General features: G+C 41.7%; 1 protein-coding gene across 1 annotated transcript in view; it reads left to right on the top strand.

Moving 5' to 3' along the window:
• The window catches only part of LOC115353088, a 188,313-nt gene that overhangs the window by 64,997 nt on the left and 108,794 nt on the right, over positions 1-14,522 (top strand). The window contains exons 11-12 of the mRNA XM_030042066.1: positions 1,186-1,425; positions 14,048-14,311. Of these exons, the coding sequence (XP_029897926.1) occupies positions 1,186-1,425; positions 14,048-14,311 (504 nt within the window). The remainder of the gene's footprint in view (positions 1-1,185; positions 1,426-14,047; positions 14,312-14,522) is intronic.

The following is a 14,522-nucleotide window of genomic DNA, read 5'->3' as shown; positions in this document are numbered from 1 at the left end:
AGCTTTCTATCTATATGGAAATATGCTATCTCTTCCAAAATAAATCCAAGACAGGATTAAAGAAGAGATTATTAGCTACTGTAGGCTTAAACTGTGAGACTACTAAACCTAGTAGTCAAGGTAGCCATTTGATTCTGAAGTGTGGCGTGGGTTCTTGCGTCACTTTGCATTAAAAGAAGGCGGCCTAGCACTAGTGTTTTCTCAAAATAATTGAAGAAATTGATTCCTTGGGAGGGGGAAAATATCATTGTTGATTTGAAGCACTAAATAATTAGTTAATGCGGAAGCAATTTTATCCGTTGAAGTCAACACTGGAGCCAAACTGGGACTCCCTGTTACGTGCCTGACCCTGCAGATGGCATTTGAGCAGTACTGAAGTATCTGCTGGCGTAATGGGACAGACCCTACGCCTTTATTCAGGCAAGACTTGTAAGGATCGTACCGCTGTGTCTGTTCCCCTCTGCCAACCTCCACGCTATAAGCTGAACATACAAGGAAAGCACCAGAAAGGCATTTCTGATACGCAGCACAGCATTTATTCCATACTAAACATTCTGTAACTCAGACAACATCTTGTCAACAGCAAGCAGCAGATGTTTGCTTTTGTCTGGACTTGGAATAAAGGTGCCTGTAGGGAGTTGTTATTAAACTCTACACGTGTTGCACTTTGATTACTATTTTTAAGAGAATCTGATTATATGATAATCAGAAGGTGAAAGGATAGTCTGCATATTACACAGCAGTAATAGCTTTGGCAAGGCTAATAATTAGTATAAAAACATGGCCTGCCCTGTCTTTCACTCTGTGCCTGCAGCCTGCTCATCACTTCACATATTGTGCCTGTCTTGCAAAGCGTGCTATATTTTTGAAGGTGTTGTTTTCCAGTTAAGTCTGCCTTATTATTGCAGGCTAATGGCTTCTGGTGTCATACTTCAACAGCTCCACCTTCCCCCCAAGGATGCCAAACATTTTATTAGTAGTATTTGCATTATTTTTTTATCTGTCATCTCTATGACTTTTGACCTCCTAATTGCAGATCCTCGGTTAGCAATAAGTAATTGCAGGTTGAACAAGATGCATGTTGTCTTCTTTTCGGTAGTTATTTTCTTGAAGAAATTTGTTCTTGCTAATTGTATGGTTAAAGTCAGCTCAACCCAGGTCAGTAACTCAGAGCCTTCTCCCTAGGTTGACTGCTCCAAGGCACCTCAGCCGATAGAAATTCACATCAAATGCCTGAGGGGAGTCAAAGATAAGGTCCCTAAAGGCCACTACACCCTCAAAGTTTCTGTTCTCAGCCGCTTAGGTGGTGCCTCACTGGAGTGGCCCAAAGTGAAGGAGCAGCCTCAGGCCAGGACAACGCTGCCTGTTAGTCATGACGGAAACTTTTACAACACTGAAATCTACTTCGGACAAAGTATCCAGACAGTAAGCAACACTTCTTAAATATGCTGTCTTTGCTTTGAAAGTTAAAACACATCCGCTCTTTCTCCTTCAGGCTTATATATTTAATGCATTCCATCATGTTCATAATTTATTTAATAATTTAAGGTGCAATTTAGGAAGGTGCAATTTTTTTTCCCCTAGGTTAACCCTCATCACTCACTCTAAAAGTGCCAAATATACACTACATCATATAGTGTTGTCAGCTAATTTTAAATTTTACTTTTATTCTCTCTTATCTATGCAGCTTGTCAGCTATGTAATTTGATTTCTGTAAAGTAGCTTTAGAATAATAAATGAACGAGTGGGTGTATATAAACACATGAATGCCCAAATCCTTCTGTGAGTTTTTAGCTCCATTGACCCCCATTTGCCAAAAAAGCAGCATTTGGATTATTTTGGAAGGAGCCCAAACACTTGAGGCTCTATTCTGTCTTCTGCGACTGAGGCACACATATTTTCCTGCCTAAGCATGCTGTGTGTGGCAGGATTGTTGTGTGTCAGTTGCTCACTGTTGTAGCTAATGCCTAGTGCTGGTTGAAACACTGGTCTCAGATAAAGTCTCTGGCACGTGAAAGCTTCTTTACGGTTTGAAAAACAACCCCCATCACTCTCAGTGTGGGTTTTTTGTGTGTTATGAGGCATTGGTAGCATGAGGAGGAGAGTCTTTTCCGTTTTCAATTATTTATTTTGCTGTATGACCTGAATGGTAGATTTCCTCCTCCACCCCTTCCATTGTGTGAAGTGTTGTGTAGATACTGAACAGACAGTCAGTCCTTATCCCAAAGAGCTTTCAAGTAAAGCAACATTTATGTTTCGCACTGATGCTTTAAAGCAACGTTTATGTATGGTACTGATGCTTTCAGTTACTTGCGGATAGGTCACTTCAGCTATTGGGTTTGTGATATGTAAAGTGCTGCTAAGTCACATTTTCTGCTTTTTAATTGTTTATCATCTGTAATAGATAATGAACAGCGTCTGTAAATACAGCTGTTGGTATGAAAAGAATCATGTATATAGAGAGGGAAATTGTGAATGTGACTGTCACGTGATGTTAAACCAAGTACACGTATCTGTCGGAGAAATCACTGAGCTGGGATTCCTCCCTAGGCAGGATGCACACATTCTGCTTACTGCCTCAGAGACCAAGTACTGTCTTCTCAGGCTTCACTGGAAGGAGAAGACTATGGGCAGCACAACTGAACGACTCCAGAATGCCCTGCCTCCTTGCTTTCAGCATCGTGTTTCTCCTGGGTCTTGCCTGCTGCTTTTGCTCCTACCTGGGGAACGTCCCCAGCTCAAGACTGCATATATCTGTTCTCTGTACTAAACAAGAGCTAGTTCACATTGACCCATCTTCTGTCCAGCTGCTCCTCAGTGCAAAGGAACTCCTGATGGGCATTTGTGAGGAGTACGTGCCAAGTCCACGTACTTTTCTTGCTGTTAGTCTCTACTGGGTTGTGCGGACACCTCAGTAACTGCTTAGAGGTGGCTATTATGCTTCATCCACAGGTCTGAGAGAAACCCCTGGTAGTTTTACCACTTTTCCAGGGTTTGCTTTGAAGTCCTCTTTGAGTCTCACAGAGGACATTTAATTACCACCTTCACCAGACTTCATTTTTACCTTAGTTAACCAGGGTGCAGGTCTCAGGCAAGTCCACTTAAAATGCAGGACCAGGAGGAGAAGTTTGATTAAATGACCTTCAGGTGATTCCCTGTCTTCCTTACTGTATAATGGACAGCAAAAGCTTAATGTCATAATTTTAGAGAACATCCTCTGCCAGGTAATTTTGAAGACGTAGGTGGTGTACCCTGAATGATTCTACCTTTCTCTTCTTCCACCCTGGTATTGGCCCACAACCTTAAGCTGTGTTTCAAAAGAACCCCTCAGGATCTGTGCTGAGATGAGGCAAATTTTAAGCTTCAGGTGGTTAGCATCTACTGCAAAACTTAGCATAAGTAGCGAGATCTTGGTGACCTCCACATGAGCATCTGTGTTTGAACACAATCTTACATACAGCACTGCTGCCCTGGGATGTATTACAGGGGGGGAAATACAAGTGCTCACAAATGAAGAGTAAGCTTTTGTTTTCATTGGCCAGAATGATAGGAGTTCAGTGTAAACATGGTGAAAATGAAGACATGCATGCTTGATATTGAAGGAAAGCTTCATTTTAACTAATATATTGGAGAAATTGTTCCAGAACACTACATCCTTCCAAAAATAATAACCCTGTCATGTCGGCAAAGTTGGTGTCAGCATGGGTTACCTGCTGCGTACAGAAAGTGCTGGTCATGTAAGTTAGATCTGCCTCAGGGCTAGTCTGACTTGCGCACCCGACCTTTCAGAAATGTTTTTTGTTCATTAATCAATGTTCTTTGCTCCAGCTTTCCAGCTTCCCTTCTTTCCCCTCCTTCACTGTCCTCCTTTTTAGTTTGTCAACCTACCTCCCCCAATAACCTCTGAGTACATATTAGACAGTGGCTCCTAATAGCCCCAGCTGAATTTTATTTGGCTTTCAGTAAGGCCAGACAGTCACACAAGTCACTTTTTTTTCCTTAAATTATGCTGGACAAAACATGTATGAAAGCTTTGGATTGTGATAAAATGCAATTGCTGTTTCCAATGACTACAATTTCAGGAACAGCAACTAACAGCATGATCTGAAGGGCGCTCGTTTTAGATCCAGCATCTCAAGGATGTTTTCATATATTTAGTTTATGCAAGGGGACCTTAGACTTAGGTGGATTTAGGTCTGTCTAGTTTAGGTGAAGCAAGAGCTATTTGGAAGCTTCACCTACGTTATAACACAAACTGAATGTGAACTCAAGCTGAGATTCAAAAAATACAGTAGATTAACTCTGGTGGTAAAGAAGCTTTGTTAAACTTTCAATATTCTCTTGCACTGCCTGATTTTTCTCAGGTCTAGAATGAAAGTTGAGTAAGGAGAGGATAGGAGAGGAGATGAGGTGCTTACTGTGCATCTAGTAAGGTAGTTATGCAATTAGATTGTCCTTGGCAGCGCCTGCACAGGTATGACTGCATCATCTTTACCCTAGACCAAGGATTTCACTAGTATTATTTCCTTATTACTGTCTCATGGTGGCTAAGATCCTGCTATAGATAAGACCTAAGTAGTCAGTAAACATTTTTTGTTCAGAGTGTATTTAAAGCAGTGTCTTATTACTCCATAGGATCCATGTCCTGGTGTTAGCAAGTCCAGATTACATTTTTCAGCCTAATGATGACTTGAAGAGCACAAATGTGTTGCGGTATGCAAAAGTTTAATCTTGCTCAGGAAAAAAAATCTTTTTTTTTTTTTTTGTCAGCTTTTCTTAAGTTCAGTAAACATTAAAATAGTTGTATGAAACAATTACAACAGTAAGAAGAAATCCTCACTTTTCAGAGTCAAAATATTCATTGGCTTCAATGGAATAAAAATCAGAGTGTGGCTAAAATGCTTCTCTCTAAAAAAAAAAAAAAAAAAAAAAGAAGTTTTCAGTTATAACTTCAATTCTCAGGACCAAAATATTTTGTTGTACATCACAAGTTTCACCTATTAAGAGAAGGAACCTTTAAGGAAGATGTTCCTATTTCAAGAATTTGCAATAAATTATAAACTGTTCCAGAACACTTCTCCAGAAAAAAATATTGCCTATTAGGAAGCGAGTTTTTATTCAGAAGGGGATGTTCAGATAAGAAATTTTCAGCTATTGTGAAGAGCACTATAAGCCAATGAGACTGCCTGCAAGTGACAGTTAAAAAACATTCATTAAGCTGTCCAGTCACTTGGGATGTTAGTCCAGCATTGTTGAGGAGAAGCAGGGACAATCATGTCAGTGGTGGGCTCCCCAAAATTCCAAAATTGGCACGTCAGCAAAAAAAATGTGAGCTCCAGAAGTATGTGAGCTCTGGTGCTATGCATTTTGCCCAATGTACCTGGAACTCAGGTTAGCACTAAATCAGTTCATATGCATATAAAGCCACCATTGCTGACAGAACAGTTCACAGATCTGTGGATTTTTAAAGAGTATATCAACTGGTTAATATTTATATATCAGTGTGGCAAGGTACTAGCAATATTGTAACAGTAGCTGGGGTACCATTTTGTTTTACTTCAGGGAAATTCAATATGAATAAAACAGCAACTTTTCAAACATGACATTTAATCCACGCATGTAAATCATACCAGGAGATCTATTATTCATTATTAAAAGGGCACCATATTTTTATTACACTGAAAATGAAACACAAATGCTGTGAAAAATTTAGTGCCTTTTCCTGAAGTTTCAGGACACTTATCATGCAGTCATCTAGCAGGGGCTGACACTCATTTTAAAATATAGCTACAAAATTAATAAATTTGAACTCTCTTGCTTGGAAAAAGAGGATGTTCTGTTTCACTGAATGAGGTGGATTTATTTTTTATTTAAGGCTTCCTAAATACTTAAGGTGGCAAAGTACTTTGGTAATGTTCACATTCGGAGTTAGATATATAACGAATAAAGTTCATATTTTTGTTGTTATTAGTCATTTCCAGCATTTTCTTCCCTGAAGTGTATTTTGAAAACTACATATATCAGAAACTGATTAACATGACCTAAGGTATTAATTCTTAAAATATGATGAAACAAACAGTTTCAAGGACCTTATTTTCTGTGTGTCAGCAGCTGTCTAAGGACTGTGATGCTTTTAGTAATTACAAAACAAGGTATCATTAGGAAAAGTAGAGCACAAACTTTTTTTTCTCCCCCCCCCCCCCCCCCCCCCATTTTATTCTTGAGCGAAACGCTGGCACAGATGAAGAACATTTAGCTCTAGGACACTTTATAGGACATAACATAAGAGTTTGATACACTATGAAAAAAGATAGGAAGTAATAATGCTTGGTAGTGCCAGAGGACTTTCAAAATGAGAGCCACTTAAATTTTCCCTGGATGCAATTATTTGTAGTTGGGATGATAAGGTGCTACGTGAACCTTTTGGTAAATGCAAGAACTAAGCTTAGACAGATGCTTGTATTTATTTGAAGACTGCAGGTTTGATGTTTTTCTTCACACAGCAGGAACGCACGCTTATTACTGCTTCTATTTTGTTTATCTGAGCTTGTTTGAGGTTTTGGTCTTCGATTGCTATTCGCTAAACGTCTTTTCGCAACAGCTCCTCAAAACGCGTGTTTTCAGAGCAATTCCGTTCTGTGTCACACCCCTGTGCCGCCGTGCCGTCCTGGGGACAGACCTCTGCGGTTTTTGCGAGCAGCCCTCGGACTGGGCACTCTTTACACCACGGGGCCAAGGGTCCCACGCTGCTTGGACTGGCTGCTAGTCCTTCAGTAGTGCTCTTCTCCCCAAACGGCCGTGAGTCTTCTTCCTTGCTGTGGGCCCAGCAGAAGGTGTCACGGGGACCTCCTTTGGCCCAGTGCTGTGCTGCGCACAGATCCTGTTTCATCCACGAGCTGCGGCCAGGTAGTTTCTTTGGAGGCCTTTGCTGCCCACAGATGGACTTTCCCAATGTGGAAATCTCCATTTCCCACACTGTGTGAAGACTTGAAGGGATTCATTAAGTCTGGTGTGCTGACATTACAAAGCCTTCGCATATTAGAATCTGTTGCACCTGCCTTATTTAGCATTATGCAATTGATTTACATATGCAAAAGGTTACTACTTATCCCAGGTTTTGGTTTTGGTAATTAATTGGAGTTACTTTTCACATGTTGTCTAGTCATTGTGCTCCAGGGGAGGAGTCCTTGGAAACACCCACCGGACTGTACCGTGCATGCTCCTTCAGCTTAGACCAATGCATACTGCCCAAAGACCTCAGAAATGTGCCCTGCGTTACAATGCAACATATCTAACTAGGGTAAGGTATGTGGTCTACGTCAGAAAAATCTAGCAGACATATGTTAAAAATTAGGAGCATCTAGGGACAGGCTTTTATTTTTGGACCACTCCATGGCCTATTCCCTACCTAATGGGAAATTTTGTCTCTAAGAGCTTGATGTGAGCCACAGGATACAATAGTTGTACAAAAGTCATATATTATCTGGGGCAGATCAGCGGGAAGGCAGAGTGCAGCAGCCCCTGCCTGTATCCTTAGCTCCAAGTAAACTCCAAACAACAGATGACACCAAGAACAAAATAAATGCCCGCCCCAGCAAAAAAATGCTGTGAGTGGAAAAATGGAGCAATTCCATGACTCACCAGATCTCACAGTCTGGAACTGTGAAAAGGGGCTTAAGCTGTGTTTTGGTCTGTATCTGCAAGTCATGGGAGCCAGCAAAACACCCTCAGAAGACAGTTTTTTTTTCCTTAAAGTATCTGGTCTTGAAGCATTTCACATTTAAATAGTTAGCTGTGAGCTCGGGATGAGCAGGTAGGTTGCAAAGCTGTACTACAGAAATGGAAAGAGTACTTTGTGTCACAAAAGAACAAAAAGTGATCCTGTTAAAACATGCAATTTTTAAGCAGAGCACACAAGGAAAAGGGGATTTGTTATCAGGAGTCAGCCTTCCTGTTTCTTTGCTGGAGGGACGATAGCTGAGCTCCTGGAAAGAGAGCAGGGCTTCCCTGGTGAAGGGAGCGTTGCTGTGGCCCTGGCTGGGCTGAAGCTTACGGAGGAAGGGGATGCTGCGCTACGTGAGGCGTGATGGGGAATCTAGAAGAGCGTAGGGAAGGAGACCCGAGACAGAGCAGCTGGTGGAGAAAAAAGGAGAGGAAAGCTGCCTGCTCCTGCGCCGAGCCCGGGGCAGGCAGAGCAGTGCTGCTGCGTGACTCAGCCCTGCGTGCCGAACGAGCCACCTCTTAGCGAGACTCCTTGGTTCCAAGTGGTTTCTGAGCAAAGTACGCGTCCTCTTGACACAAAAGAAATGAACTCTGCTGTTCCGTGTCGGTGGCCTACGTTATCCCGGGAAACTCATGCTCTGACCGTGCTGGAATCAATCTCAGGAATAAATGAGTGAGACGGGAGTGGCAGGAGAAGAAACGGGTTCCTGCCTTCCTCTTACAAAGACAATTTCTTCCTCGCAAGATGAGGTCAGAATCCACCCAGGCCAGCGGTACATCACCAGAAATGCTTGGGGAGGCTAGAGCTGGCTGTACCATACATTACTACTCCCTGCTGGTCAAAGAACAGAAAAGAATTAGCAGCAGATGTGCCAGGACAATTAGCGACAGATGCAGAGGCTAAAGCTCACAGAATGCAAACGTTATTCCCCTGTATTTGGGAAGATAAAAGGCCAGATTCTGGTTCTCTGGTGTAAAGTAGTTGTGCCACAAGCAATGCTGCTGGAGTTAACTACGTCCTGAGTTATCTCTTCTAAAGGAAAGGGAGGCAGCGGGGAATCGCTGCTGCTCTGGTAGCATAGGAGAGGGCAGGAGGTGTTTCTGTCAGAGTCCTTCGTATGGCTCTGGGAAGGTGTCGGGGTGCTTTGGCGCAGTATGTCAGGAGAAATCCTGCTTACTGACACCTCTTCAGGACTGAGAATGGTGAAAATTGCCTGCTTACAGATACTGCTGCCCAGCACTCTGTGCGGCTCATCCATGATCCTGAGCTCACGTGCTGCATCACAACCGCGTCTGGTCCGTGCTCCCCCACAACTAGGGATGTTGGGATACTGGGTTACAGGAAAGATGGTGGTACTGCATATAGGTCTAAGGAGATCTGCAAGCTGCAGGGAGAGGAGTCAGGGAGTTGTTTGACCTATATCGGGCTTGAAAGGTGTGTTCTCTTTTTCAGGGAAAAAAAAAAAAATATGGGGAAATGAATGATAGTGTACTGCACGGGCCTCCTTTGATTTGTGTGTTATTTTGTATTCAGATACCTATTCAAAGACAGGCAGCGATAGAAAGCTGGGGAAGTAAGTTTCCAGCTACTCCAGGACATTCCGATGATAGATAGGACTTTTGGAAAACCCTAATAACGTGATATTTTATTTTTACCTCAGTCTGTGTTTCTATTCCCTCCCCTCTGGCCTTTTATAAATTTCAAAGTTAAACAAACACTTCCCAAGAATGCCCTTCCCTCTGCCTGTATGCTGGCCTTGCATGTAAACAGGGAGGCCTTGAAATCTGGTTGTGAAAGCTCCACCTTATTTTGGCAATAACAGCCTTGTCTCCAGCACTATTCATTTTACGTAGTGAAGTAATTTTTTAGTTGTTAATGAAATAGTTTGTTGGGAACTGCTTCCGATTTAAAAGGTTTTCTACCCATGTTTTACAGCAGTGAGGTTCATTTGCTGCAGTTTTCATAATCAGAAATGATGAGCTATTAATTTATATGGTGTTTTGCAAGACTCTTCTATATAATAAGTAAACATTGAATTACCTTTGCATATTCTAATTCACTTTAATCCGCTTGAGTTGTACATGTTTAGTGGTCAAATTTTTGTTATGTGAATTAGGTAATGTAACTTTTGTCCTTTTTTTTCTAAATTGAAAGCATTTGAAGGTGCAGAGCAGAGACGCAAAGGTTTATTTCTTCTCTGACAAGCTTAAAGCCCAAGAGTAAGTCAGACAAAACCACCAACATCCTCACACTGGATCTGTTTATTGAAATATTCAAATAGAATTCATTCTCTCTCTAGAGTAAACGATTTCTTTGCAGAAATTATGGTGGCATATGGGGAAGTAAGATATATTACAAGAAAACTGATATAAAACAGTTGAATTCAGAAATAGTGGCAAGAGATAATTTTAGTTCACTATGATTTAATTCAATTAAATGCAACACTGTTAACTGCAGACTAAGAAGAATTATTTGTGCCTGTGCAGGCGCACACACAAGCATTATTTATTCTCTGCTGCATCTCTGTTTGCAAAAGAAATTACACAAGTAAAAAGTGGGCGCTGGATGCTTTCAGAGCACTGTAAAAGGCTATATACCTCGCAGACCTCAATGGAAATCTTACCTGAGCAAGGAGAAACAGTGAGCTAAGGTATTAAAGAGTAGATCCATTAAACCACAGGAAGCCGTATTTACGTAGCATGCTCTCTTTGAACATCAAGTGTTGGTGCAGGCTTGCGGACTAACTTACCAAATAGTGCCTCAAAAGAGGTTGCCACCAGCAGGGAAAATATAACTTCTGATTTTTTTTTTTCCCCCCCCCCCTCTTTAGAAACAAAACAGTCCATCAAAACAAACTGGTCAGTTTGAGCTGCCTGTGCCTTGCCCATCCCAGACACTGCCCGGAGTCTTTTGTGAGAGCGAGCAATTACTGATTCCCCTCCTCTTCTAACCACCTGAGCTCTTCCCTGCCCTGTACCTGAGCATGACAGCCCAAACCCCACAGAGGCACGCAGGCACTCGAGGACCATGGATTTCAGTTAGAGCTATGTGCCTAAATGCCTTTGTGCATCTATGCCTACGGGTCGTGCTGGCTGTGCCCCAAATCCCTGCTCTCAGGCTTGCCGCCTAGGAGGAGGCTAATGAAGGGCAGGTGGCACAACACCGAGCTCCCTCCCAGGGCTGTCTGACCCTGCGGCTGTGGGACAGCGAGCTGTGACGGAGATGCGTGTTCACTGCCGTGATGGGAATAGGTTTAGCGTGGGGCTGTTGAGGGGACCTGCCTTCTTTTTGAAACTCTCCTGCTTCATTCAGCCTGGCTGTCCCTTCCTAAACAGCAGTTCTCTTGTATAAATCATGCTCCTGGCAGCTGTCAGGATGGAAATGAAAGCCCACAGGCACCTGCGTGAATGCTTGGCACACCGGCACAGAGTAACAGGCAGAGACCTGGCCAGGATTTTTGTATGGATCCAACAGAAAGAAATTTCTTACTTGGTAGGTATGTTTTATTTGACCGTGTATGCTAAGATGTGTGACACTGTCCTACCTGGGTCAGACACCCAGTATTCATGCGTGAGGACTCCCAGAATGAATCTTACAGCCTCAGGCTTTGTAGCACACAGGTGTGTGACAAAATCCTTATTTTTCTTATTATGTGTTTCATCATTATGTGTTTGGATCACGGCATGGCTTAAGCATCCAGCTCCCGTAACTGTAAGCAAAGGGATGCCTGCAGTCCCAAAGAGTGAGTTTTCAATCTAGGTCCAGGATGGGAGCCTATAGCAGATGAAGAATAACTGTGAGCCGGAAACAAAGAAATGTATTTTTAATAGTCACAATTACCCTTATACCAGCTGCTTGACCAGTGCCTGTTTGTAGGCAGGCTGGCAGAATAGAGTGTACTGTGAAGTTATTCTAAAGAAAAGACTAAGTCTGGGAAACAAGGGAGAAACCAAAAGGGATGTTGTGATACGGCAGTGATTTCAGCTGCTTATGCTTTGGGATTGTTCCATAATGCAGGTAATTGCCTTTGATCATAGCCTTGTAACCACCACCTTTAATTTGTAGCACAGAGGTTACTATCTAGCACCCAGCTAGCCAAATGAAATGTATGGCTTGATTAAGGATCTCTTTTGTCAGTAATTTGTGCCTAATGTTTTTAGCTTTCCCACGGGCTGTTATAGAAAATGGTAAATCTGGTTTAAATGAAACCTGATACTGTTAATGGTTTAATAGCAGCTGCCACAGGGTTATGGCATTTTTCAACAGATGCTTCTGTTTCATTTTAAGCCTACACTAAGTCTTAGAATATATTTACATAATTAATATAAAGTACACCTACATAATAATGACAATATTTATAGTTTTAAAAGATTTCCTTAAATGACTTCCTCTCTCTTGCCGTTATCTAATCACAATATATAACTTGGAACACGAAGGCATATTATTAAAATAATAATTTATATTCACCTCTTCAAAACAATTATAGAATGCAGCACAACTATGAACATGTATCATCTCCTAACATAGCCGTTACTGGTATGGGTAAATCCCTTAGCTGCTTCAGAAAAAGAGAGAGAAAAAGCTTGCATGTACATGAGTTGTGCTTATAATCTTGCCTACTGTTCAATCAGGAGTATAAAAAAGTGATGTTTGTATTTAAAAAATATCAGTCAAGAAAGAGCTGCATTGAGGTGTGTACTTGTGTGTAGAAATATTTGAAACAGTAAAGATTTGTGGCTGGTTATCAGCTGCAGAATGTCATCTGATTGAGGAAAGCCCTACTAATTTGAAAAGACTTTGGCATTTTAGGCTTCTAATAGTGGGTGATCAGTTTGGATGGATGTCTTCTATTTGGAGGTCTTATTCCGAGTATCAAAAAGTACTGAGGGTATATCTTACAGGACGCTCAGAGTTAGAAGATACCCTTGAATATTGTGGCCTTCTACAAGTACATGCCAATTCACAGGGAGGAGAGGAGGAGAAAAGGCTCCTTTTTCTCTACCTTGGCTGGAAGGCAAGGCAAGGTTGAACCAGGAGTTTCTGCAAGGCAAATGTACCAAGGTATTGCCTGCTATGACCTTTGAGGACTGAAGTGGGAACAATAAAAGGTGGAAAACATTCAAATAACAGAACAATGTCTCTATTAGAGAAGCATCCAAGATAGTTTATTTAAGAGAGAAGGCAGTCCCAGCTCTCTATAATCCACGAGAATGTGTAGGAGCAGTGGAGAAGATGATTTTTTGCTGTGTGAGAGGTGTAGCTGATGTATTTGTTCCCCTTGTCCCCAGGTGACTACTCTTCAAAGCTGTTAGCCAGGGTATGATGGTAGTCGCCTTCCATGTTCTGGTTTTGTACGGTTTTTGTTTTATTTGTCCTTTTGAATGTATTAGAGCTGTTCAACAGGACCTGGGTCAATCTCCACATTTATTAAAGAAAACAGTTAAAATAGTGGCATAGGACCAGATTTCTTTTTCTGTCTTTGTCCTGCTTCCTTCTCTACCTTCTTCTCCATGACCTTGCATTGCTTCGCACAGCAAACCTTACAGAGGGATTTATGTAAATTCATTACTTCAGGGTGTTTCTTCACCCCTGATTTTCAAGTCTTTGCCATGGGGACACAAATGCTCCAGGGCCCTAGGGCATTGGTAACCCTCTTCCACAACTCTAAGCTGCTCAGAAGAATATCTCTAGCTGTCTTATGAAAAGTCTAAATAGTATTTGCCAGTCTGTGGTATGCTGAGAGTTTACTACCTCAAAATCCTTTGTGACCCTACCCTGAGGTTCACATACTTTGCAAGAAGAGTTTCTCTGCTTTAATTTGAAGGGGAAGGTTATTGTGTACCAATATCATTCCCAGAACTGGGCGGAGAAGAGTTTATGACTCAGTGAGGAGCAAGCCTGCAAGTGTTCTCACTGGGTATTTGGATGAACTCTCCAAAGCTGCTGCAAGAACCACCCAGTGGTGGATCTCAATAAGCCCTCACAGGGACACCTCAGATTCCCAAGCCGGTTTGTTACTCTGTCTTAAGTTTTCTAGTGGTAATGTTTTTCCACCACTGGTAAATAAAGACAGAAAACGAACACTTTCAGAAAGCCAAGGGAAAAAAAGAAATCACAAAATTAGCATGAAAAAGCCCACAGCATTTTCTGTCGGAGTGGAAAATTGTTCAAATACATGAATTGGTGGAAAGAGTTGTTAATTGTTTTAGTGTGCAAAATTGGCTCAAAGGTATGAAGTTTGTAGAGCTTTATATGATAAAAGAAAGCTGGTTCCCTTGTGATGTTTTTGTAACCAATAAATCTTCTCTTTTCCTCCTTTGCTAGGTTCTGCCACCTAGAAAAGCTGTGAAGCCAGGCATGGTGGTCCTCTTTGAACTCTTCCTTCTTCGTGGGGCCCGTACATGGATTGATCGAGAAGTGGGATGGGGAGCTTTTCCCTTGTGTGACAACAATTTTAATGCTTTGGAAGGAAAATTTAAATGTCCCTTCCTCAGAGGCCATTACGACTCCAAAGTTGATCGATTCAAAAAAATTGAAAATTTTATTTCTCAAGACTTGGATCATTGGTTATGCAATCTCTACTTTCAGGTTTGTATTAAAAAAAATTAGGCCTGTTGGTTTAGTCGCTGTTCCTCAGAACAGATTCCATTTTCCTTCTGTCAGCCTTAAAAACAATACCATCTTTCCAAAAAGCAGTTTACCGACATACCCAGTAGGCATATAAAGAAAATTAAAATCATGTGCATCTCCGACTTTATGTAAAATTAGTGGGATTTTTTTACAGCCAAATTTTAGGATC

This window comes from Aquila chrysaetos, chromosome 18, assembly GCF_900496995.4.
Source record: "Aquila chrysaetos chrysaetos chromosome 18, bAquChr1.4, whole genome shotgun sequence".
Classification (NCBI taxonomy): domain Eukaryota; kingdom Metazoa; phylum Chordata; class Aves; order Accipitriformes; family Accipitridae; genus Aquila; species Aquila chrysaetos.
The sequence above is the reverse complement of the archived record's forward strand: the minus strand, read 5'-3'. Positions and strand labels throughout refer to the sequence as shown.